This window comes from Protopterus annectens, chromosome 2.part1, assembly GCF_019279795.1.
Source record: "Protopterus annectens isolate FY-2018-M chromosome 2.part1, PAN1.0, whole genome shotgun sequence".
Lineage (NCBI taxonomy): Eukaryota > Metazoa > Chordata > Ceratodontiformes > Protopteridae > Protopterus > Protopterus annectens.
In genome coordinates, this window is record NC_056729.1 from 1,570,187,325 (window position 1) to 1,570,214,634 (window position 27,310).

At 44.3% G+C, this 27,310-nt stretch overlaps 1 protein-coding gene across 1 annotated transcript in view; it reads right to left on the reverse strand.

Annotated features, from left to right (window-relative positions):
* The window catches only part of RPL22 (ribosomal protein L22), a 117,832-nt gene that overhangs the window by 8,390 nt on the left and 82,132 nt on the right, over positions 1-27,310 (reverse strand). The window contains exon 2 of the mRNA XM_044063017.1: positions 4,443-4,567. Coding sequence (XP_043918952.1) covers positions 4,443-4,567 — 125 coding nt within the window. The remainder of the gene's footprint in view (positions 1-4,442; positions 4,568-27,310) is intronic.

The following is a 27,310-nucleotide window of genomic DNA, read 5'->3' on the forward strand; positions in this document are numbered from 1 at the left end:
ATATATCTGGATATTTCTTTACCTGCAAAATGCAATTACTGGAGCCAGGCACTTTGTGAAGACCTTTGGCACAGTAGATAAGCCAAAGGGCAGTGCAGAGAACCGGTAATGCAAGTAGCCGGCTTTGAAGCGGAGGTATCTTCTGCAAGATTCCCTGATTGGGATATGCAGGTAAGCCTCTTAAGTCTAGAGTTACCAACCAGGCATCTTTGCCTAGCATACGTAGCAACTGTTGGAAGAGTCAGCATCCTGAATTCTGGAATGTCCAGAAATGTGTTTAGAATGGATAAATCCAGAATTGGACGCCATGATTTGTCTTTTCTGGGTACCAGGAAAAGTCTTGAATAGAAACCTTGTCCCCTTTTCTCCTCTGGTACTGGTTGAATAGCCCCCATGTTCATGAGGGACAGAACTTGTTTCTGGGCCTCTGCCCACTGATTTGGGGGCAGAGCTGGCCATGCGTTTGGTATTGGCAACGTATGGAAATTAAATATGTATTCCCGGGATACTATTTGTAAAACCCATTTGTCCTGGGTAATAAGTTGCCATTTTTGTGCAAGAAGTGCCAGTTTTCCCCCCAAAGGGGCGTCTAAAATGTAAGTGTTTGGTGATTGTAGAGGAAAGTCATTGAGACTGTTTACCATAGGGAGGTGCCTTGCTGTTTCCATAGTTGGAGGTGGAGGCACCTCATTGTTTTGTTCTAAAAGTTCCTTGTGACTGAAACCTGGAGCCTTTGGAATGTCTGGATTTGACTTGAGCGGCTCTCGAGGGGACTGGAAAGGACCAGTTCTTAGTAGGCCAGTGCCTACTAAATCTTGGAGCTTTAATCTTCCATCTTTTTTAACACTTCTTCAGCCTTATTACCAAAGAGACGGTCCTGTTGTAGAGCAGCATCTAACAATTTTGCTTTAACATGGTCAGGCAGAGTTTGCTCTGAGCCAAGCATGCCTTCTTAGCACAGCTCCAGTTACAGCAGCCCTGCAAGAGGCCTCCAAAGAATCAAAACCACATTGCAAAGTATGTTTTCCAACTTGTTCAGCTGAATGCAATAAATCCTGCAAATCTTTATTTTCCAAACAGTCAGAGATTAACATCATTTTCTGTTTAAGTAGTCCCACGATATGCTGTTGATATTTGAGCATATGAAATTGACAGTTTAAAGCCCTGATGCCAAGGATGCAGATGTGTAAACCTTCTTACCCCATCTACCCAGCGCCCTGGAATCTATCAGAAGGGGTAGGATTTTTAGCAATAGAGGCCTTCATGCCCTTGGGACCCTGAGAAATGGTTTCAGGATCAGCAGTAGGATTTTTGAAAAGGAATTTGTGGGAGTCAGGAACTCTGTAGTATCTGTCTGGCTTACTAGGCGCCTGAGGCAGAGAATCAGGAGACATACTAGATTCTGAAAAAACATCAACAATGTCTAGAACAGGAGGTACAGCCAAAGGCCTATGCTGAGGAAGAAGAAGAAAATCCCCAAGCCTCTTTTTTGATTCAGAGAAATCCTGACTTTCCCAGTGGAAATGTTCCCTTAAGGTATGTAAAGTTTCTCCAAAAGAGAGATCCTCAGGGAGAGAAGCAGAAGGGATGGAATCTTCTGCATTAGAGTCCTCATAAGTAGGTATAGATAAATCCTGTTCAGTAGAAGAATCAGAAAAAATAGAATCCGGATCAGAAGATTCATAGTCAATGTCTTGCCTAGGCCTCTTAGCACGAGGGGGTTTGGCTACCCCTGATCAAGGTAATTAAGTTTTCGGCCATTTTGATCATTTGTTTTTTAGGCATAGGGGCCTACACACGTGGCCCAAGCGTCAGTTTTTTAGACGTAGAAGTAGATTTTGGCCTTAGTTTTGAAGATGGTGTCTGTTTCATAAACAAATCTTTAGGCCTGAAAACACCCTCAGAAGCCGGTGCCTGCACAGTGGCTCCGGACCAATCTAAGGTAGAAACATCTGCGGGTTCAATACTTAAAGCATCTCGCGGCATACCAGACTCCGAATGGGTCTCAGTAGAGGCCTGCTAATCAAAAGTAGCGGGCATCAGGGGCTGCGAAAGCGCCTCACTGAGTACAGGTGAACTAGCGACTGGCTTAGGAGAAGCATCATCAGTTTTGGACCTCGACGGCCTGTCTCTGTCTTTTTCTTTGCATTTTTTAGGTATTCCGGTAGTCAGATTGCTAACCGACGTCATTTCTGGATAATTAAATCGTGAGCCCAAATATTTAGAAGCAAAATGTACCGTTTAATAGTGCATTGATTAAATCTAGCACAAAACCGACAAGGTACGTTATGATCAGGGCCTAGGCAAGGAATACAGTACAAATGAAAATCCTTATGAGGTTATTTGCTTCCCACAAGTAATGCAATTATTAACTTTTACTGACATCGGTAAGGAGCAAGAAAAAGTTTCCCCAACGGGGTACTTAGCTTTTAGTTGAAGACTTTGGTTCTGAAACTCGAAAACGAAAATTTCAGGAGTCGGACGACTGGCTCTTGTGAACTGCTTCGGGCACCGCGCAAGAAAGACCGATGTAAAAGGCGTCGGCTGCATATTTTATACCCCTGATGACCTGACGTCATGGAAGAAGGGAAAGTAACTGACGCAGGACCCAAGACATAGTTAATCAGGCCGACTGAGGGCAACCTGCCAGCAGATTACCCAAATGTAATGACTGCAACAGATCATCAACTTCTGGCACTAAACTGGCTATGCCACTGCATCAAGCCTGGCTAACTCTTCTCTAGAATGTGGAAAATTTGTTAAGCAGCTTACTGTGTAATTTAATCCAGACTTTCACTCGGGATTAACTCTAACCTGTGGAACTTGTTTATCTTGTTCACTTATGTAATCACTGTAAATATTCTATTTGTAATAGGTTATGGTGGATCTGTTTATCTTGGAGCTTTTCTCCCCGGGCCAAACACAAACACTCTGCTACAAGACTTTCAGAAATGTGTACTTTGGACAAGACTAAACAGAGGTCCCATCTGCTTGAGTTGGTGGTAGCCAATGTGGATGCAAAAGATCCACCACTAATCACAGCACCTATCCACAGTACGGAAGTCTCCTGATGCCCTGGCAAATTTACCCTAGTTGTAAAAATACCACCTCTGGTCTCCCCTGAAGAGAGGCTACAAGCCTACTGGGACTAACCTAGTCAAAGGACAAATATCTAAAGTATGCCGAAGTAATGACTGCATGAAATACACTGCCCAGGGTGCTTAGTAACTAGAATATTCTTTCAGACCAGTTATCTCTTCCCAAAACATTCACACTCCTCTTTTAGCTATATATACTCTTCTCTTCAGGAATATTACACCCTTCTGTGAGTGTTACAACTTACTGGTTAATTGCAGCCCACTACACTAATCACATACCTACCCAAATACCTGCGTGTGTTAAAGCAATCTCACCTCTTTTTGCTTTTGATATTAAACTTGTATGCATTGTGAAGAAACTGCACCAAGTCTCTTCCATACACTTAACTACTCTATTCGGCAACTTACTTTATGCAACAGTTCTAAACTATTTTATCAAAGTGAGTTCTCAGGGCATTAATGCTGTTTAAAAAACGAGAATGTTAAAGAATACTCTATTGAAAACGAATGTTATTCAGAGTATTGATGCACGAGGACACCTCGATTTAGAAAATCGATGGCTTCATGACAGAACATTAAACTGCTGTGAACTCGGAAAAAAAGCCGTTATCTTGTTTAGCAAATTGAACTAATGAAACTGAGCAGCAGTAAAAATGATCAGTCATTTCCCTTTGCTAAGCATTTAACAACTGTGGGAAGGAGGAAAAGCACCTAAACCATCATAAGAAACTGCAGTACTAGCAACAGTCAACACAGACCTATTTTCATTCCCCTTACTGGGGATCAAGAGTTTGGGGGGGGGGGGGATACAAATGCAAATAAATGCAGCAATAATTATAAAGACCTGTGTTTTGGGTGAGGAGTTGTAATGCTTTGCATTACATAAGTTTGATATTGCTACTAAATTTATGTACTCCATTCATTTGATTTACACATTCAATATGAAGTGTCTAACTACTGGGCACACCTGTGTAGGTGATCTTGTTTGCATGTCTTACTTCTGTATCCCTGCACCCAGACTACTGGACATGTACAAGATTGTATGTGTCTATATCAGACTGTGCACGTGTGTAAACATTAATACTTGCATAACATTTTGGGTAAGATACACCCTCCAAAAATTACATATCCTATCGCAACTCAATCAGGCAAACTTATATCAAAGATACTAAAGCAGCCTATTTTATTATCTCAAAAATACCCCATAAAGCTGGTACTACAGGGAAATAATGGACGCTCTACCACATTACATTTCTTTTCACTGTTTAATTAGCAAGCTTCAAACTCACAGTATTCAATGAAGAAAAAGGCAGCACATGCAAAACAAGTTCAGCTCATCCTTACCTCTTTGAGAAAGGGACCTCAGAAGTTACAGTAATTTTGTTCTTGCTTCTTTCAATGGTCACTACTCCGCCACCTAAGTTGCCTGCTTTACCATTCACCTTGATACGGTCATGCAAGAACTGTTCCTGAAAGAAAAAAACATGTACACCACTTCTTGAAAGCATAATCAAAATGCACTTTTTAATGACATGCTATGATATTACTACACTCCTCTTCTCCAGGGAATACAAACCAAGGTCAAGCAGGATACAAGCATCTCCAAACATACCGCCTTTCAATCTTTTTCAAAGTAATTAGCTCCTTTAATTTCTCACCAATAATACAAATATAATACACGTACTGGTTCCACAGCTCTGAAATACAGTCATGTTCATTAAAAAAGTTTAGTACTTTTTGCTGGGTGCTGATAAAAACAAACTTCGGGGGCTGGGGAGGGGAAAAACAAAGTTAATTCGGACTGTATAGGATGTAAGTTCATAGGTTCATACTAGGCTATCTGCCCTAGGGCATTTATAAGCCTAGCCAGAGTGTGTTTGGCTTTCGCCACCCATTTTAAATTAATTTTGCTATGCCCTTTTTCGAGGTTAGTATACTGTGCCTCTGTCTAACAGTGACACAGAAGTGATACCCGGGGTAAACCTACGATCTCCCATCCACTCAAGATTCCTCTTGAAGACAGTCAATGAGGGACTAACCTGGACTGGGATTTTATTCCAGAGTGAAGGGAGCCTCTGGGTTATGAATCTGTCCCTCCAGCATGTCCTATTTATTTCAGTGCTGAGGTTCAAGTCTCTCGAGCGCGCAGCTCGATGGGATTTGGATTTTCTGAGGTGCAGCATGTCCATTAACTCCGGGTTGGACATGGCTTTATACGTCAGGCACAGATCGCCTCTGAGCAGGCGGTATGCCACTGAGTAGAGCTGGAGTTTCTTTAACCGGGCAGCATATGGCATCTGTTGGAGCCCTTTGATCCTCTTGGTGAAGTACTTTTGGGGACTTTCCAGTTGCTGCAGGTGTCTGGTAAGGTACATCCCAAAAGGGGCATTGTACTCAATTATGGGCCTGATGAGGGATGAGTAAAGAGGCACGATGACCTCCCCTGATCTAGACGTGAATCCCTTCACGATTAGGTAAGCTATATAAAATGTTTTTCTAACCACTTTGGCCACATGGTTGTCAAATGAGAGATTGCTATCAACTTGGGTCCCCAGGTCCCTAATTACTTCTTCCGTACTTAATGGATTACCACCTATGTGGTAATTTGTGGGCACTTTGTTTTTGCCAAAGGGGAGGACTACACTTTTTGGCGTTTAGCTTGAGGCCATGGCTCTGGCACCGGTTGTCTGTTTCTATGGGGCCCTTTTGGAGGATGCTTGTGTCAGCTGGAGTCTCTATTATGGCGCCCAGTTTGCAGTCATCTGCGAACTTGGTCAGCCACAGTCCTTCCGTGTTGGCCTGTACCTCCGAGAAATATATACCGAACAAGAGAGGTCCCAGGACTGAGCCTTGTGAGACGCCACTTGTAATTGGTTTGGAGTCCGACATGGCTCCAGCAATTCTAACCATGTGGTTTCTGTGCTTGAGCCAGTTTGCAACCCATCTAGTGACATAGGGGTTTATATTTAAGCTGGTGAGCTTATCTATAATGCCCGAGTGGGGTATTGTATCGAAGGCTTTTGCGAGGTCCAGGTAGGCTGTGTGGACCACCTTCCCCTCGTCAATGGCCTTGGTGACTGTTTCAAAGAAATCGACCAGGTTTAAGAGGCAGGATCTGCCCTTAAAGCCGAACTGGGTAGGAACCAGGTCTGTAGGTCCCCAATATCTTTATTTATGAGGTCCATGATGATCCTTTCCATAGCTTTGCAGACCAAGCTAGTCAGGCTTATGGGGCGATAGTTTCCAGGATCCGTTGAGGCACCACCTTTGTGGAGAGGGACCACTGTTGCTGTACGCCACTCTTTGGGTACATATCCTGTAGTAAGGCTGAGATTGAACAGTAGTTTTATGTTTGGGTTTAGCTCTTCTTGGAGTTCATGTAGGACACAGCCCGGGACACCGTCTGGTCCCATTGATGCTGTGTTTTTTGCTTTGGAGAGGGTGGCTCTTACCTGAACATCTGAGATGTCAGGGGGGCAGCACTCTGCTGGGATAGATATTTGCCCTTTTGGTGGGGGAAGAAGTTTGCGCTGAACCGGTCAGCTAGGATGTTGGCAATGTCTGTGGGTTTGGTGTATTTTTTGTCATTTTGGACTAATTCTGAGCATATCTGGGAATTCCCACCCAGGTTCCTAACATAACTAAAAGTCTTGTGATTATCCTTAGTGTCCTGTGCAATTTTTCTCTCTAAGCTGGCCTTAGACGATTTTATGAGTGCCCGTAGTTTTTTGCTAATACTGATCAGAGATGACTTCCCTTTTTGGGATTTTGCTCTATCATGTAGTAGCTTCCTCCTTCTATTGTATAGTTTGTTTATGGCTGGGGTCCACCAGACAGGACGTCTGCCTTTGGAGGATTGGGTCTTGGTTTTATTTGGGATTGCATGATCCATGCATTCCCGAAGGTGTTCATAGAATGCGTTTATAAAGGATTCTGCGGTCTAGGCCGTATTTTCCACAGGCCCGGGGGCTTTGAAGGATTCCACCTCGGTTTTGAAGAGTGTGAAATTTGCTTAAGAGAAGTTTTTCACTGTGGTTTTCTGGGCAGGGGGTGGGGTCGGGATGTGAATATCCAGTGAGATTTGTTTATGGTTTGATCTTACCAGTGAGGGATACACTTCTGGTCTGGAGCATAGAGTCCCCATATATTGGTGATGATCAGGTCCAGTATGTTTTCCCCTCTTGTGGGAGTGGTAACAAGTTGTTCCATAGCATTTGAGTTTATAAATTCTAGGAACCTTTGGGCTAGGGGGTGTTGGAGCTAGAGTAATGCTCCCAGTCTATGTTTGGGCAGTTGAAGTCGCCCAACATAATGGTGTTTGGACCTTCATATTTTCCAGTGTGATCAGGAAGGCCGAGTGGGGTTCCTGGGTTTGTGAGGGTGGTCTGTAGCAGGCTATAAACTGGAAGGCAGTTTTTCCCACTGTCAGTTGCACATGGATAGTCTCCGATGCTTCGTGCTGTGCCACCAACCTGGAGGTGTGGGTATCTTTGACGAATATTGATACTCCCTCCTCCTTTTGTGGTTGGGTCCAAGTTTTGGGGCCGAAAAGCATGATATGAGGTATAATCTGGTAGTGCTGGGGTGCTCTCGGGAGCCTTGAACCAGGTTTCTCTTACTGCACAGATATCGATGTTCTCCATGCTAAGGAGAGTTTCGAGTGCATGCATCTTGAGGTTTAGACTTCTGGCGTTGAGTAGCATTACTCAGTTTCTTATCCCTTGTGATACCTATGGAGGTGGGTTTGTCTTTTGAGCCTTGCCTAAAAAAGGCACTATGGGGATAGCAAGAGCCTTTGCCAATATCCGAAAGCCCAGGGGTGACAGGTGCAAGCCGTTCCTAGCGAAGCATTGTGGCTTGTCGAGCATATCATCCCAGGCTGACAGGCATTGGATCCCCTTTGAATGACACCAATACTTAAGCCAATTGTCGAAATTGATCATCTTGTCTTCATATTGTGGCATCATTCTTGGTGAGGGTAAGATGCTACTCAAGGTCAGGGTCATACCGGCCTGGGCTACATGCTCAGAGAGCTCCTCTATGTCTCTTCATGTAGTCCAGGGAGGTACGTCTCAGGTCATTCACACCAGCATGGACAATGACCGAGTCATATTTGTACTTCCCTTGGAGTGACCTGAGTAGTGCTTGTGTTATGTGGCGGATCCTAGCACCCGACAGGCAGCTCACCGTGATATTCTCCTTGTTCAGCCTGGTGAGCGGGACGTCAGTGTGCCTGACGATAGAGTCACCTATTACAAGTGTATCAGATGTGTTGTTTAGCCTTAAGGGCTGTGACTGTTCGGCACACTGGCTTTGTGAGCTATGTGTTGCACGTGTTTTGTTTTGGGGTAGCGGTTGCTTTGGTGTCTGCTTTGGAGGTCTCTGCTGCTTAGGCAGATTTTTATTTAGAGCCTCGAGTGCTTTTGTGTGTTTATGTGTTTGGTTTGCTGTCGTGGTAGGTCTATGTGAGACTGGAATTGTAGTGAGTGTGGTTTCCTTCTCCTCCTGACTGGTTATGCCAGTACTGAGTTGAGAGAGCTTAGCCTCCAGTTTGGCTATATGGTTGCATCTCTCACGTGTTGGAATTTGTTGGGAGGAGGAGAGGGTTGTCTGTGTACATGAGGCAGTTGTAACACTGCCTCAATATTCCCAGATTCACCAGCTGGACCGGAGAGGATATTGACAACTGACCTTTGGACAAGCTAGAATAGTATTGGGAATTCCTTTATAATTGAAAAAAAAGGGCCAATGGGGAACAAGGTACTCAAGGGGAGTTTGTGAGGGTGTAGTGCTTTTAATTTTTTAGTGCTGACTTATATAATTGCTTTAGTGAGCAAGTGCCAGGTAACTTAAATGCGATCTGTTACAGGTAACTTAAATGCAAAAGCGACAAACAGTAACTTTCTTTCAAGTGAAACAAGGAAATAAGTACAGTAAGCAATGCAGATATCACTAGGGATCCACAGAAGTGCTGAAAAGCTGCGTTTTAGGTGGAATTAGCGTTTCAGGGAAATAAGCCATCAACAACAAGCATACAAACAAAGCTAGATTCAGCAGGCCTGGATCTAGTCTATGCTACAGCAAACAAGGTGTACGAATTTCAGTAAGAAACGGTTCAAATATGCAGGCACTATAAGCCTTTAACCAGAAATTCCCAGCTCAGAAGGGCAGAGTACAGCCTCTCCTCCCACAAGAGTGCAGACCACGAACCTTCTTAATGTAAAATAACTGGCCTGAAGCCCAAGTGCTTAAACCAGAACTAATGCACTTTTAGAATAACAGACACAGAGCCCTCTATCAACAGTTCCCAACTTAGAAGGATGTAAGCTACCTGTCCTGCCACCACAGTGCAGGCCACAAACCTTCCTAATGTAAAACAACTGGTCTGAAGCCCAAGTGCTTAATCCAAAAGACTTAGAATGATAGCTACACTTTAATCAAGTTACTACCAAGCAGTAATAAATACAATTGAATACTTTAAAGAATGCCTGGATTAGTGCTCAAGTTATACAAACAAAGCTAGATTCAGCAGGCCTGGATCTAGTCTATGCTACAGCAAAAGTACAGTTTTGTACCTACCATAAATGTAGATGTTTGAGTGTACACCCTGCTGCAGTCATCACACTTGGGTTATCCTGTCATCAGGCGGTCCCGCAGTCGGCCGGAATTCCGAAGTCTTGGTCCGGCGTCTGTTGCTGTCGTTTCTTCCCTGACGTCAGTACGCCAGGGGTATATATAATGCATCAGACGCCATTTTCTTCAATTTTTCTTGCCCCAGATGTCAGGTGCCCCCAAAATGGTGGTCAGTAATTAGTACCAAATTAAGTAATTTTTGCACAAACACAAAATCCCTCCAGCTATAAGCAAATACATCAGGAAGGTATTGTAGAGATTTAGCCAGTTAGACCAGAGGGGATGGAGGGAGGGTAACCTGGACTGCAGCAGGGTGTACACTCTAACATCTACATTTATGATAGGTACAAAACTTACTATGTTCATCGTGTTACCCTGCTGCAGTCATCACACTTGGGAAGAATCCCAAAGCTAAGGATGGGTGGAGGAGTTATAGAGGGTTAGAGGAGGCCAGAAGGCCCTGCAGAACTGCAGTGGCGAAGTCAGCTCTAGTCTTAGAGTAAAGTGGTAAGTGATGGTGTGGTAAAGGTGTGTACTGAACTCCAAGTTGCAGCTTCCAAAATCTCCTTGGTTGGAAACCCCCTGAGGAAGGCTGTAGATGTAGCTGTTGCCCTGGTAGAGTGGGGCCTAATGGTAGCAGGAACTGGTTTTCCATGACGGGTATAGCAAAAACGAATACAATGTCCTATCCATTTGGAAATGGTTTGTTTTGATACAGCCTTCCCTTGTGAAGCTGTAGCATAGGATACAAAGAGCTGGTCAGATTTTCTGAAAATTAGAAGTTATGTACCTACCATAACTTTCCATGTTAGTTGTCTTCTCTCGCCTCCTTTCTTGCTGGATGGGTTCGGAGTCGATCCTTGGCTCCGACTCGGCACTTGCTAAGCTCGAGAGCTAATTTTACCAGCTTGAGGCAACCACCCTATATCCCATGATGCAAGGCGGAGATTACTCGGATCTCGTTTGGTAGCTAAAGAAATAGCAGTATTTTCTTCCAACTTAAGAGGAGGAAGAAAATAAGGATACTAAATAACATCATAACCCTCTAGAAAGGATCAACATAATCTAGTGACACTAGGAGTTGAACAGCTAGAAAAAAGGTAATAACGTCTTAATAGAAGATGTATAATCTTCCCGGTCTGACCAGGCTAGAGGGATGGAGGGCGGGACGCAAGAAAGAAGGCGAGAGAAGACAACCAACATGGAACGTTATGGTAGGTACATAACTTCTAAATGTTAAGTTGTCAATCTCGCCTTCATTCTTGCTGGATGGGACCGCGTCCCTAGCACCTCTATCCTGGGTGGCTCAATGGAACAGACTCTTGAGAATGGTGGAACCAAAATTTGCTCTGTCTCTGGAGACAGAATCTAATTTGTAATGTGAAACAAAGGTATGAGGAGAGGCCCATGTGGCTGCTGCACAAATAGTGTCTATTGGAAGTCTAGCTTGAAAAGCTGTAGATGTAGCTAGAGCTCTGGTAGAATGGGCTATTGGGTTAGAAACCAACTCTTTGCCTCTGAGCTGATAAATGTAAGTGATCACAGAAGACAGCCACCTAGATAAAGTTACCTTAGAAACTGGAAGGCCTTTCCTGTTCTCTGCATAGGATAGAAATAGTTGATCAGATTTCCTAAAACTTTTTGTCTTATCCAGATAATATCTGAGCTGACGGTGAACATCGAGATAATGTAACTTTTGTTCAGCTCTATCAGAATAGTTCGGAAAAAAATTCTGGAAGATCAATGGATTGATTTAGGTTAGTTTGTGATGCCACCTTTGGTAAGAAAGACGGATTAGTTCTGAGGGATACCCTGTCTTTGTGGAATATTAGATAGGGAGGGCGAACACAGAGAGCATGAAGCTCAGATACTCTTCTGGCAGATGTAATGGCAACTAGAAAAAGTGTCTTCCAAGAAAGCAATTTCAAAGAACAGGCAGCTGCAGGTTCGAACGGGGGAAGAATCAAGGATGTTAAAATTAAATTTAGATCCCACTGTGGTGGGGGGGTCTCTAATCGGAGGTTTCAATAAAAAGATACCTCGAAGGAATGCCTTGCAAAGTTTATGTGACATAATGTTGTGGTCCAAAAAGCCTATATGAAAATTTGAAATGGCTGCCAGTTGAACTTTCATTGTGGAAGAAGAGGATCCTGAATGAAAAATGACAGCTAGGAAGTCCAATACTGAATGAATTGGAGCAGTATAGGGGTCTATGTTCCTAGCTTTTGCCCAGAAAGAGAAACGTCACCATTTACTAGTGTAAATCTTTCTGGTAGAAGATTTTAGGGAAGCTACTATATTATCCCGTACAGGATTATAAATCATAGGAAGCCTGGCTAAGGATGGAAGTGGAGCAACCAAGCAGTGAGGTTGAGAGAGGGTATGGATTGGTGCAGCTGACCCGACTGGTGGGTCAGAAGATCTGGAACCGGGTCCAGATGCCATGGCTGTACCAAGAGGTAATGATGTAGGAACGGAAACCATATCTGTCGAGGCCAATAAGGGGCAATGATAATCAACTTGGCTCTCAAAGCGGTTGCTTTCTGAATTAGCTGAGGTATCAGCGGAAAAGGTGGAAAGGCATATAGAAGTCCCCGGGGCCAATCTTGGGTTAGAGCGTCTCTGGGGGGATGGCCTGGAAGGGGCAAGAGAGAGAAGAAGTCTGGGCATTTGCTGTTTTGAGGTGTAGCGAAAAGGTCGCAGCAAGGAAGACCCCACTTCTGAAAAATCTCTTCCGTCACTGACTGAGAGACCACTCGTGAGGCATGAGAATAGCTCTGCTCAATCTGTCCGCTATGATGTTGGATTTCCCGGGGATGTGCGTTGCTATCAGAAACCGCGGTGAGAGGAGATTGCCCATTGCCAAAGTCTGAGAGCCTCTCAACACAGTGGATAGGACTTGGTTCCACCCTGTTTGTTTATATACCACACTACGGACATATTGTCCGTTTGGACTGCAATAGTTCCCAGGGAAGAGAGTCGTTGAGGGCTTGCAACGTTAAAAGCACTGCTCTCATCTCCAGAACATTTATGTGCAGATGGTACTCGAAAGGTTGCCAAGTGCCATGGACCATTCTGCCCTGATAATGCCCCCCCACCCGATCAGGGAGGCGTCCGATGTAACCGTGGCAGCCGGGGCAAGAGGAACAAATGGTCTGCCTTGATGGATTTGAGGGGACGATATCCACCAAGTCAGATGTCTTTTGCAAGTTGGAGTTACTATGATCTCGTGACGCATGGGAAGTTGTTGAAAGGACCATTGGGTGAATAGCATCCATTGTAGAAGCCGCATGTAAAAGCGGGCGAGGGGAAGAAGTGTTATGGCAGCCGCCATAAGACCCAGTACTTTCAGAGCAAATCTGGCCTGAATTTTTTTGCTGAATAGAATCACTTGGACGTGTCTTTGAATGTCCAAGATCCTTTGGTCTGTCAACCTTGCTGAAAGTTGTACGGTGTCCAATCTTGCGCCTATAAAAGCAATATATTGACAAGGCAGATTTTTCGAAATTTACAGAAATTCCTAGCCCTCTGCAAGTGTGAATGGTGTAATTTCTGGGTTGGAGAAGCTGATGTCTGGTGGTGGCAGTGAGGAGCCAGTCGCCTAGATATGGAAACACCTGGAATCCTTGACGTCTCAGGTGAGCCGTAACCACTGCCATGCATTTGGTGAACACTCTGGGGGCTGTAGTGAGTCCAAAGGGCAGGGCTCTGAATTGGAAGTGACTGGTCCCCAGCCGGAAGCAGAGAAATCTTCTGGAGCGTCTGTGAATTTTTATGTGGTAGTACGCATCCTGAAGATCTATCGAGCACATCCAATTGTCCTTGCCCAGAAAGGGCAGAAAGGACTGAAGCGTGACCATCCGGAATCTTGATTTCTTTACAAACTTGTTGAGTTTGCTGAGATCTAATATTGGTCTCCAGTCTCCTGTCTTTTTTGGAACTAAAAAGAACCTTGAGTAGATTCCGGATCCTATTTGGTCCGCTGGGACCGGCTGGATGGCTCTTTTTACTAGCAGTTTTGATATTTCTAGTACTGCTAATTCCCTTAGACCGGGTGGAACGTCTGGAAGGGTTCCCTTTCACTGAATTGGGATTTGAATAAAGGGAATTTTGTAACCCTCGGATATAATTGACTGTACCCATTTGTCTTGAGAAAGGGAAAGCCAGGCTATTGGGTACAGCGATAGTTTTCCCCCCAGACTGCCTCTGAAGGCGGACAATCGGGCAACATCTCAGGGATGCTGGAAGGGTTTGTCAGAAAGAGGCTCTCTGCTACCCTGATTCTGCGGACCACCTCTGCCCCTAGGGTGGCGTCTATTATTGATACCCCCTCTGCCTCTGGGGGTAAACTGACTTCGTGCGTCAGGCGTGACTCCTTTAGACTTGCGGAACCACATTTTCCCTCCCTTCTGTCCTTTGGGGTAAGGCCTAGAAGGGGTGGAGAAACGGACTCCTACGGCAGAAAGAGTCTTGCCATCTTGTTCGCATCTAGTCAAAGTGTCTTTCACTTGAGGACCGAACAAGGTCGAGCCATCAAAGGGGGAGTTTGTGAAAGACGCCTTGAAGGGGTCTGCAAAATTACAAAGCCGCATCCAGGACTGACGCCTTAAAGCCACTCCTGTGCCTGCGACCCTACTCGCTCCATCGGCTGCATAAGAAATGAGCCGCATGGAGGAGTTAGCAATGGAGTTAAGGATTCCTAGCTGTGAGCTAATCTTATCCTGAGACCCAGCAGCTGACGGATCCTGTAAAACTTCTCCCAACTCTTTAAGAACGTCTCTTTGAAGGCGGGTGAAGTGGCATAAGTAGTTCAGCGATCTCATAGCAAAAGTCGCTGAAGAAAAAATCCGCACTACCTGTCCATAGTCCTAGAATCTTTACTAGGAGGATGGACAGGTACTGAAGGATCAGCTAATTCCTTCTTGGTGGCAGCAGCCACCACCATGGCATCAACTGGGACACCCTTTGTCAAATATTGTCCATCTTGTGGGGCAGTAATAAATTTTGAAGGTCTCCTAGGGATAGGTTCCACCGAATCTGGAGCCATCCACGCCTTCCGAGCCACTACCTCCATGAGAGGGTCGAAAGGCGGAGACACCCAGGAGGTGGAGGGTCGAGATCCGAACGCCTCCAGGTATACTGACTCGTCCTCGGAGGGATTAAGGGAAGGCCAGTTCCCCCTCTTTCAGGATTTCAAGGATGTCTGAAAATGAGACATCCTCAGAGGAGGACCTTGGGGATCCCTCCGACTCATCCAAGTCAGTATCTGATGTAGTAGACTCAGGGGAGTCTAAATGTTTCCTCTTACATGTCCTCCTACGCGGGGGTTCTCCTGACGGATCAGGAGAAGCCTCGGAAGAGGAAGATATTCCCAATGGGGAAACCTGAGGCGTTGGATCTCTGGGTCCGGGAGCAAGAGAGTGGGAAGAGACGTCAGCAGGCACTGTAGTGGGAGGAGCTGATGGAACTGTGTTGACTAAGCCCAGGGGCTAGTACACTCCTCATCACCTCGAAGGCTCCCCCGTCAGAGAGATCAGAAATCTCCCTCTCTGAAGAGATAGGAACCCCAGGCCTCACCGAGAGGGAAGGCTCCGAGGCAGATGTCGGGGCCGAGCTCACCAACGCCGAAGCTCCGAGAGGGAGAACGGGGTCGGACAAGGGTCCTATGCCACTCGCCCCCTCGGAGCCGACGAGAGAGACTAGATGCCCAGATTCCTCCAATGAAGGTCTCAAGGAGGAAATCGGAGCAGAGGACGACGGAGCCGAAAGGGGTGGTATCGGCTCCGAAGTCACAACGGTACCGGTTCCGAGGAGCTCGCCCGAACTCTGTAAGAGAGTCGGAGGAGGAATGCTTGGTGGATGTGATATAGCTACCGTCTGTTGAGATGGGCTATGGAGTATTTGGGCCAATGCCCGAGACTTTAATAGTCTACTCACCACTCTCTCAAGGTCGTGATCAGATAGCCTGGATGACCGAGAAGATCGGCTCCGATGGCTCCGCTCCGAGAGCAAAGGTGATCTCAGAGCCGAATGTATGGATTCCACTGAAGGGGATCGAGATCTCTTTTTTGAGATCAATGGAGCCATCGGAGCCGAAGATACATCGGCTCCAGCCGGAGCCGACACAGAGTGTCTGGATCTGGTAGTATCGGCGCCGGATGGAGCAGATACTGAGACTGGCATGGAAAGATCGGCTCCGGCTGGAGCCGATCTCGAGCCTGGTGATGAAGGACCTGAAGCCGACGGCTTGGAAGCTTGAGCCGACGGCTTAACAGGCTTCGAGGGCTTCCCCGGCACCGACTTAGTCGGGGAGCTCTCGAGCTTTAATAAGCCCCTTAATATAAGTTTATTTTTTCGTTCCTGCAGGACTCTTGGGCTGAAATCATGACAGATAGCACAAGAGTCCTGCAGGTGCGAAGGTCCCAGGCAATAAACACAAGAAGTGTGACTGTCTGTCAGAGACATCTTCTGACAGCACGAGTCACACTTCTTGAAGCCTGAGACCTTAGTGTCCTTCGACATAACTGTGTCAATGAACAATAGTAACACAATCACACACAAAAAACACTCAGTCCAACAAATTAATTTAAATTAATTAAATTAAATTACATTAACCAGGGAAAACACACAGTCACACACAAACAATCCCAGACAGGAAAAATTTAGGGAGGGGAAGGCCTAAGGCCTGACTAGGGACAAGGGAATATTTAGTCAAAAAGAAGGGAACACTGACGGGAATAGGGCTAAGGTGAGTCGATAATTAACAAAAATATAATATATATATATAAAATTAAGGGGGGGTAGACAAAAAGTCTCTGAAAAGTTCACTTAACAAGAGCTGGTAAAAGAAGGCACCTCATTAGCGAAGCGGCAAACGAGATCTGAATAATCTCCGCCTTGCATATTGGGATATAGGGTTGCCTCGAGCTGGTAAAATTAGCTCTCGAGCTTAGCAAGTGCCGAGTCGGAGCCGATCCCCATCCAGCAAGAATGAAGGCGAGATTGACAACTTAACATCCTTAGTTTTATCCAAGTAGTAACGAAGTTGCCTGTGAATGTCCAAGGAATGCAGGAGTCTTTCTCCTTTGTTCTGTGGATTTGGGAAGAAGGTGGTTAAGTGGATGGTTTGATTTAAAGCCACACTGGAAACCACCTTAGGCATGAAGGAAGGATTAGTTCATAGAGAAACTCTGTCGTGATGGAAAATGAGGAAAGGTTCCACTGCCATTAGTGCCTGCAGCTCTGAGACTCTTCTAGCTGAAGTTACTGCTAGCAGCAGGGCAGTCTTCCATGGTAGAAACTGTAGATCTGCAGAGAAAGCTGGTTCAAAGGGAGGTAGCGTAAGTTTTTCCAGAACAAAATTGAGGTCCCATGTTGGTGTAGGTGCTCTCCTGGGGGGCCTAATGTTTTTTGCCCCTCTGAGGAACTGCCTTAGAAGTGGATGTGAAAATAAGGGTGGATCTGTGTTGTAGTGGGCAGAAATAGTTGATGCATGGATTTTAATGGAAGAAAAAAAGTCCTTTGTGCAACATCTCAGTTAAATACCGTAGAATCTGAGGCATGTGAGGCTGAAGTGCGTTTTGGCCTTTAGCTTGGTTCCAGGCGCAAAACCTTTCCAATTTGTCCGAATAGGCCTTCCTGGTGCTGGGCCTCCTAGCTTCCAGAATAACATCCAACTGCTTGGGAAAGAGGAGCTGGCTGGATGCTTAGGTGATTTGCCATGCAGCCAGATTTAAGGTTTTGAGCTGGCTGTGAAGAATCTGATTGTTTAGCTGTGTGAGCAAATGGGCAATTTGTGGTAAAATCCAAGGTGGGCCCTGGGCCATATTCCTCAATAGCGGGTACCAGTGCTGGCGTGGCCAGTATCAGTCTTGGTCTCACCTTTCTGACTTTCAGAAGCACCTTTGCGAGGAGAGGTAATGGAGGGAAGGCATATACTGTCAGGTTTTTCCAACTGAATGAATGAGACTGCGTCCACTTTCCAAGCTTGATGGTGAAGTGTCCTTGTACAAAATTTTGTTAGTTGATAGTTTTGAGGACTGGCAAAAAGGTCTATGTCTGGAAGGCCCCATTTTTGAGTTATCATTGCAAATACTTGTGGATCCAGTTTCCACTCGTGGGGATCCATGATGTTTCTGCTGAGGTCGTCTGCCAATGTGTTTTTTTTTCCTGGCAGGAATTGAGCTTGTAACTGAACTTGGTAAGCCAGAGCTGTGTTCCACAAGGTCATTGCTTGCCTGCATAGAGGCTAGGAGTGTGTACCCCCTTGTTTATGTACCACATTACTGTGGTGTTGTCCGTCCTTATTGTAAGTTGTCCTGGATGTAATAGATTCTTGAAGGCTGTCAGAGCATTCTGTACAGCTAGCATCTCTTTTTGATTGATGTGCAGATTCCTTTGATCTGCAGTCCATACTCCTTGAACGCATTTGTCCTGCCATGTGTGCCCCCCAGGCGTAGGCCGATGCATCTGTTGTCATAGTTTGCCTGGCTGGGGGCAAGGTGAAAGGCTGACCCTTGTTGAGGTGACATGCCTGTGACCACCATAGAAACTCCTGTTGTAGGCAGGGAATGAGAGATATCATTGTGTCCAAGCTGTGGCTGTGTTGAGACCATACGCTTTTTAGGTACCACTGTAATTTCCTCATATGCAGCTTTGCAAATGGTATTAGAAGTATGCAAGATGCCATGAAGCCCAAGGCCTGCAGAATTTTTCTTGCAGGTAGTTGGGTCTTTGTTGCCATTGTTTGGAAATATTGAGTCAGTTGTAGTTGTTTGTCTGGCGTCAGATAAGCCTTCTGGGCCGTTGTATTCAAGCTGACACCCAGGAATGTCATATTTTGTGAGGGTACTAGTTTTGATTTCTTTTCGTTTACTGTGTACCCCAGGCAACTTAGAAGATGTTTTACAAAAGCCAGATGTTGTAAGAGAATGTCCTTGCTTTCTGCTTGGATGAGGCAGTCGTCCAGGTATGGGTATATTTGAATTCCTCTTTGTCTGCAGTATGCAATTACTGGTGCCAGACATTTTGTGAAGACCCTGGGTGCAGTAGATAAGCCAAAGGGCAGTGCAGAGAATTGGTAATGGGTTGAACCTGCAATGAAACGGAGGTATCTTCTGCAACTTTGTCTGATAGGGACATGCAGGTATGCCTCCTTGAGGTCCAACGTTACTAGCCATGCTTTCTTGCCCAACATGGGAAGAAGCTGCTGTAGTGTTAGCATCTTGAATTTGGGTACTTGTAAGGTGTTTAGAATAGAAAAGTCCAGAATTGGTCTCCAGGCATTGTCCTTTCTGGGAACTAGAAAGAGTCTTGAGTAAAATCCTTGGCCTTGCTCTCGTGTAGGTACCAGTTGAATGGCTCTCATGTCCATGAGAGCTGTAATTTGTTTTTCTGCCTCTGCCCATTGATTTTGTGGTAGGTTTGGCATTCCTCTTTTCATTGGCAAGGTGTGAAAATGGAATCTGTATCCTCGTGAAATTATGTCTAGGACCCATTTGTCCTTTGTCACAATGTGCCAGTTGTCTGAAAAAAGTGCGAGTTTTCCTCCCAAGGGGGCTGCCAAGAGTGTGTTGCTTGGCCAGATGAGGTGCAAGTCATTGAGTTTGCCTTCTGGTAGTTTGGGACCTGTCTTCTCCTCCCTTCTGTGTTGCAGTGCCCCATTGTCGAGGTTTGTACTGGGCTTGTGGTTGTCCTCTGCCTCTTGGACGTCTGTATTTACCCCTCTGTGGTCTGTCAGTAGCTGGAAAGGACCAATTTTTTGTTGGCCAATTTCTGCTGAAGCGAGGGGGCTGTACCTGTAGAAAATCTTTGACTGTCTGCATAGATTTTGCCTTATCCTCCATTTTCTTTAAGACGACTTCTGCTTTAACTCCAAAAAGAACATCCTGCTGTAAGGGAGCATCTAGAAGCTTTGCTTTAACATGATCAGGCAGAGTTTGTTCCTTTAACCAAGCATGCCTACGTATAACAGACCCAGTGACAGCTGCTCTGCAGGAAGCCTCCAAAGAATCAAACCCACATTGTAAAGTATGTTTGCCCACCTGTTCAGTTGCATGCAACAGGATCCTGCATTTCTTTCAATTCAGACTGTTGAGGGAGTGTGCTCATTTTTTGTTTTAACTGAGACATTAGAAATTGCTGATATTTTAGCATGTGAAATTGGCAATTTAGTGCCCTCATAGCTAGAGTGGCTGAGGTGTAAACCTTTTCCCCCCACCTGTCTAGTGCTCTGGAGTCCCTTTCAGAGGGTACAGGATTTTTTGCCACAGAAGCCTTAGCCCCTTTGGGATCCTGGGAGATAGTCTCTGGATCAGCAACAGGGCTTTTATAAAGGAATTTGGGGGAATCAGGCACTCTATATAGTATCTGTCAGGTTTGGCTGGCTCAGGAGGCAGAGAATCTGGGTTCAAACTGGATTCTAAGTAAGCATCATCCACAATGTCTAAAACTAGGGGGGGATGGCAAGTGGTCTGTGCTGGTGGAGCAAAAGAAACTGAGCCTTTTCTTTGAGTCAGAGTAGTCCTGACCTTCCCAGTGAAAATGTTCCCTCAGTGTGTAAAGTTTCCCCAAAGGAGAAGCTGAGGGAATAGAATCCTCAGCATCAGAATCTTCATAAGGGGAGAAGGAGTAATATTGGTCCTCAGAGGAGCCTGAGGAAATATACACTTGATCAGAGGAGGCATAATCTTCCTCTTGTCTAGGCCTTTTGTCGGGTGGGGGTTGGGAACCCCTGATTAAAGAGATCAAATCTTCAGCCATTTTGAGCATCTGTTTCTTAGGCATGGGGCCTTGAACTGGAGACTGAAGTGGAGTCTTTTTAGGTTTAATAGGAGTCTTAATCTTAGGATACGTTTTTATGGTGAGCATCGTCGGTCTGAAGACGCCTTCAGAAACCGAAGGTGTTTCTGCAGCGCAGACATCTCTTTCAGCAGTGTCGTCGGTAGGGGCTAAACAATATGGCTGCGTCAGCCTAGTACTCTCCTCCAAAAGCTCCGAAGCGGTCTCGGGTTCCAGATCTGCGGTAGTCAGGGGCTGCGTCGGAGCCTCACTGAAGACCGGTGAACCGGAGACCGGACCAGCTGAGACCTCGGAGTCTGGCTTGGGTCTAGGCTGCCTGTCCTTATCCTTGCGTTCTTTGTGCACGCCAGTAGTCGGTTGCTCCGACGGCATTGTGTAGTTAAATTTTCTACTGAAGTAGTGCCGTGCGAAATCAAAGCGTCTTTTTATAGTACGCTTATTAAACCTAGCACAAAAACGACAACCAGTGACGTCGTGGTCTTGGCCTAGGCAAGGTATGCAGTAAGAATGAAAATCCTTATGAGGTATTTGCTTCCCACAAGAAATACTATTGTTAACTTTTTCTGACATCGGTCTGAGGCAAGAAAAGTTTCCCCAATGGGGTACTTAGCTTTATTGAAGACTTCGGATCTGAAATTCGACTTCGAAAATCTCTGGAGTCGGCCGACCGGCACTTGCGAACTGCTTCTGCTTCGGGCACCGCATGGCAAGAAAGACTGAAGAAAATGGCGTCGGATGCATTATATATACCCCTGGTGCACTGACATCAGGGAAGAAGTGACAGCAACCGACGCCGGACCAAGACTTTGGAATTCCGGCCGACTGCGGGACCGCCTGACGACAGGATAACCCAAGTGTGATGACTGCAGCAGGGTAACACAATGAACATCAAAGTGTACCAATTTCAGTAAGAAGCAGTTCACATATGCAGGCACTATAAGCCTTTAACCAGAAATTCCCAGCTCAGAAGGGCAGAGTCCAGCCTCTCCTCCCACAAGAGTGCAGACCACGGACCCTCTTAATTTAAAATAACTGGCCTGAAGCCCAAGTGCTTAAACCAGAATTAATACACTTTTAGAATAACAGACACTGAGCCCTCAATCAGCAGTTCCCAACTTAGAAGGATGTAAGCTACCTGTTCTGCCACTACAGTGCAGACCACAAACCTTCTTAATGAAAAATAACTGGTCTGAAGCCCAAGTGCTTAAACTAAAAGGCTTAGAATGAGTTACACCAAGCAGTAATAAATACAATTGAGTACTTTTAAGATGACGCAAAAGCAAAATAAAGTAGGAAGAAACACAAATACAGTAAAAGCAGATAACATTTTTTTTTTTGAGTGAGCAAATGAGATGGGCCCAGGAGGAGTATCCAAGTGCAAACTTACAAGAGGGGCGGGCAGTTTCAAAGCCACCAAGATTAACACCAAAACAAAAACAGGGAGGGTGGGTGGGGACCTACTGAAAAAACAGTCACAACTTCCAGCTAGATATTGCTCAATGCAACACAAACAAATTAAATTTAAATCGTGTATTTGAAAAATGTGCAGATAAAAATTTACTTAAACTTCACTTATGCGTTCACAGTTGATTGCATGCAGGTCTTAGCTGGCCAAACCTCACAGTTTTAGTTGTACAAAGCATGCTCTGTATGTTGTATAGAGTGCTGGGTTCAGTCTCCAGAATCTTGACTGCCTGACTGTTAGGTCAAGCAGATTGACTACAAGTTAAAGGAGCAGCTTTTAGAGTCTGTCTGCCTAATGTGTTACTGAGGAAGTCACTTAACCAGAAAGCGCTCTATGGCAACTAGGAAACCTGGGTTAGGCACCTTAATACTCTCCTGGAGCACATCTTGTAAATACCTATGAAAATGTGAAAGCAAATTCTACTGAAGATAAGAACATAATACTTCCTATGCAACTGCCTCATGCTTCCAATAGTTCAAAGCATTTTTGAAATAAAGAGCACTGCTTTTCAACTTCTAAATCACAACTGCTGTAAACAAGCATGTCATAATATGCAGTAACTGCATCCTGCCAACTGCCAATACAGTCTCCCTTTATCTTCCAGTTCCTTTAAACCTCTAAACTTTTAACCAACCCTATTATCTCATGCTGTGAAAACATGTACACTCCAGCCCCTTCCCGTCCTCCAAGCAATATATACCAGTTTTCATTCACTGCAGCACAGTTCCACCACTCCTTTTAATTCTGATGCTCTTTCTTTGCACTCCCTTTAGAATTTACTTAGTTTTCTATGTTGACTTTACAGCAACTACAAAAATTCTAGAACAGCAACTCCAGAGACCTTGGACAAAACTCTCTTGCCACACAACTAACCTCTACATGTGATGAACACCGTCGTCATTCTGGGACATACTGAATTACAGTGCACGTAGGAGTCTTTGGAGTACCAACTTTCAAGATCATGGTTTTAAATTAAGCACATGTCTAACGTGGTAGTGTTCAGGTTAATATGATACTGCTTGGTTAACAGAGGATTTCAAGTCCTTTCACTAGTAGCTGTAAAACCCAGTGAGTGAATTTCATAAGTAGACAAGCGTATGTGGTAGTAATGGCAAGGTATCTGGTGTGCTTCATAGAGGACTGATAGGAGTTTAAAGCATTTAGGGAGTAGGTGTAAGGACTAAGATTGATGTTCTCTTAATTGAAAGAAGGCATTTGACAGTGTTTAGAGAGAGTGTTGGGGTAAAGTGGGATCCCCTTTTAACAGTAGCCGGGACTAGGGCTTGCGCCCAATCAGATGATTTGGAATTAGTGAAAAAGCTCGGAACTCTAGTGGAGGGTGACAGTTTATGTGCAGCGAATGTAGTGGTTCTGTAGGAATACACGTTTGTGACATTTAGGCTTGCAGTGTAATGGGTTTTTGAATGCAGCATCCTGAAGGTATAAAATTGCCTGTGGTAATGCTTACAACCAGAAATATCATCCTGTTGCACCATTAAATGTTGTCACGGTATGCATTTTATTTTTTAATTCTCCTAACTACAAAAATAGAGGCATCTTGTATAAAACAATTTTAATATCTTGTATGCCATCCATTTATCCCCAAAGTAAAATTTTTCACACGTTCCTAAGGCACGCAATGCTATTACCCTCCACCAAAAAAGAAATTTTGTGACAATGCTATCCAAAATCCTCATAACTCTACCAGGATGTAGGCATACTTGCTTGATACACAGCTCAGACAACACAATGCTGTAAACTCACAATCACCCCTGATATTCTAGAGAATAGTACTTCATTTTAAATCTAGACAGTAGTACTTCACTTTAAAGTGTCACTTCAATACATAATCTAGTTTTACAGTCTGCATAACTCATGCTTTAACAGTTATCAAGTTAGTTACGTCTCAATGACCCAACACATTTCACAGAAAGAAAAGTACCTTTCACTCCTGTTACATTACCATATACATTCCTGCCATGGTCAACTGTTCTACCAAGTCTGCACAACAGAAGTCTGTCTCACTAAAAAGTGAACAGACTGCATCTATACAAAGTATCATTCAAGTCTGTCATCTTAACAATTAAGCTTTACAGATGCACCCTGTCCTCTCACTCACCAAGCTTGTCCTATTCCCCCTACCTATACATTCATATGCATGCATTCTTAAACAATTCAAGCCATAACTTGAGATTATATAATCAATTTCCATTATCTCCTACACTATACTGTAATCATGAAATGCATTTTTTACCTCCACAGCAGGACTCAATTTCAAACTTCTCTTTTCCATAAGGTACCACAGTACTTCACTGCTGCTTATTCCGCCTTAAAATACCCACCTTAAAATACCCTCAATCTCCTTGTAAACATTCACTATTTATACACAACACTACTGCAATAACAGTGTAAATGAACTTTAATTTTATATATATATATATATATATATATATATATATATATATATATATATATATATATATATATATATATATATATATATGTGTGTGTGTGTGTGTGCGCACACGCGTCTGACAACACGTAATTTCATCTTTATTTGCAAAATTGCCCCAATCATCAGAATTACTACCTTGTTAGAACTCCTGTCTGATACAGTACTTCTATAATAAACATAAATAACTGAAAATAAACTTGCAGCATGACTTAACATACAACTCACAGGTTCACAGGTGCTAGACAGCCAGACCACTTTCAGCACCAGCACCCAAAATTAAGGAGCTGCTTCCTGCCTCAAGACAGGATATGCAAAAGACAGGCTTTTGCAAAATGGCCATTCTTTTGTCTAGGTTAGTCCTGAATAAAAGGTAGGGGGACTGCTTTGTTTAAAATGCAGTGGTAATGTTCGCCATAGGTGGAGAAACAATTAAGAACCTCTCTCACTCAGGTGTTTTATAAATTTGTTGACAGCGATTATGGTCCACTGCATGCGTGTCTGAAAAACCATTGGGTTGTACAAAGACGGAACAGTTGTGCAAGAACTTAACAGTACTTCAACCATAGCACTGTTGCGGTAGTCAACAGTGGAACTTTGTCACAGACATCCCCATTCATCTGGCCTGAAAAATCAAAGCTCAGAACAAGACCCCCACTTTACTACAGCAGACACTCCCCCCATAATGTCGACACACTCCCAGAATAAAGCCAGCATCCACCTATGCATTCTTGCCTAAAAGAGGAGTACAGAAGCCCTAGAAGGACACAACAAAGTTAAAACTTGAGTACAGCAAATGACATGATATTGAGTAAAGTTGCAAATTGCTCAGAATGACAGGAGAGAAGTTAACTAGACTCTAGCTAACTACCAAAATTCAAACAGACTCAAAGAACAAGTGAGGAGGTGAAGCAGAAGTTGACAGCTGAATTCCATCTTAGCTCAGAATGCCTGCAATTTAAAAGGGGGTGATAAACCAGAGGATTATGAGAGTACATGGTGCTGCAACAGTGACCTACACATTTCCACAAAACTGTGTGCTTTGAAATGCTGCAGTAGTCAACTACTGAGATGACTCCCAAAGCTTCAGGATAATGGAGATGGCCTGAGAGCAGGCACTTTTTTTTTTTTTTTTTTACAACATGCCCTGCAGAATGGCTGTAGCAGATGTTGCCCTAACTTGAGAGTCAACTGTCAAGACTGTAATGTTTTTAAGTGTGAACAGAGGTCAAAGTGACTGCTTTGAATATGGCTTGGGTAAATATCCCCTTAAGGATGACCACAAATATGGCTATGCTGCTGGTACTACAAGCCTTGACTGTACCTACTAGGCATGTACCTTGAATAGAATACGCTAGACATTTAGACATGGTCTATTCTTAAATATCTGTGCACATCTACTGAATGCAGTTTTGTGATTGAGAAGAACATGGATAACTCGTCACATCTTTGTGCATGAAGAAATTACTTGTTTTTATGATCACCCACCACTATGAAAACAAAAAGTAACTTGCACATTACAGCTTGAAATTCGGATACTCACCTGGCCAAAGTGAGGGCCACAAGTGTAGCCTTCCAAGTGAAAAATGTCATATGTGCTGTGGTTGCTGGCTCAAGGGCTTGGGTAAGCTTCTCCAAAGTCTCACAAGCTGCTACTCCCTTCTAAGGTATTAGAAATATTACTCCTTTAAGAAACTGCTTTGCTGTTCTAAAACAGAAGCCAGGGGTGGACACTGTGGCAAACGGGCTCAAACGGTAGCTGGGTGATCTTTAATGGAAGTGTACTGCAAGTCCGGACTGAGCAGTTCACAAACATACTGAAAGATCAGAATTATGGATGTGAAGTTAGGATAATGACTTCCTGGCCTGGCACCATCTGGAAAAAACTTATCCACTTAAGATATGTAGAATTTCCCACTGGTAAACATTCTTGCCTCTTTAATGATATTCCATACATACTCGATATACTGATGCATGAAAGGCAGAGGGATTACGTCATCCAAGTTGTGAGCTATATAGTGCCTCAATGTAAGGGGTGTATGAAGGACCATTTGGTGACAGGATCACAGTTTTAAGCACCTGAGGTTTCCCAATGAACATTCCACAAGGTGCTGCTTGGTCCTAAAAACTGCAATCATTAGCATTCTTTGACCTGTCCTGCCTCACTTCGACTCACAACTGTACTGTTGTTCATCTGATCACTGCTGCAATAACCTTAGTCGTATGGATAGTTTACCACAGTTCAAACTGCCTGGGAGGAGAAGGAAGGATGAGGGTCCAGGATCCCTGGAGAATAAACCTAGCAAAGTCTGTCACAAACCTGGAGGAAGAGTCTAGCTAACAGTATTATGCAAAAGTGTGTGTGGAGGACTAAGCTGCTGCTTCTAGAATACTTCTAGCAGCTAACCTTTTCCAAAAGCCCAAAATGTTCATTAACTCAGCTAGTTCAGCAATAGGGCAATGTAAATGTGCACCTATGTGGGGGATCAAATCTCCATGTTACAGGGGGTTGGCAAAATGGTTAAAACATTTACCTCAGACAAGGTACAGGGTTGGATTCTCACCAAGAAAAACTGGCTAGGCTTAAAATGGCCCAGAAAGGTAGCTTGCTTAGTACTTACCCATGAAACCAAAGCAACGGTAAAGTGAGCCTTGACCCTGCCTGAAATTCTGTTTTGGTGATCATGTCAAAAAGTAATAGCATAAGACAACCATTTTGAAATGGCCCATTTCGACAGTTTGCCCTTTTTACTTAGCTTCAAAAGAAATTAACTGATCAGAAGTTCTGAAAGATTGCAAATCCCTGTCGAAATAGTGCCATAGTTGCCTGTGGACATCCAAGGTATGGAATAACCTTTACCC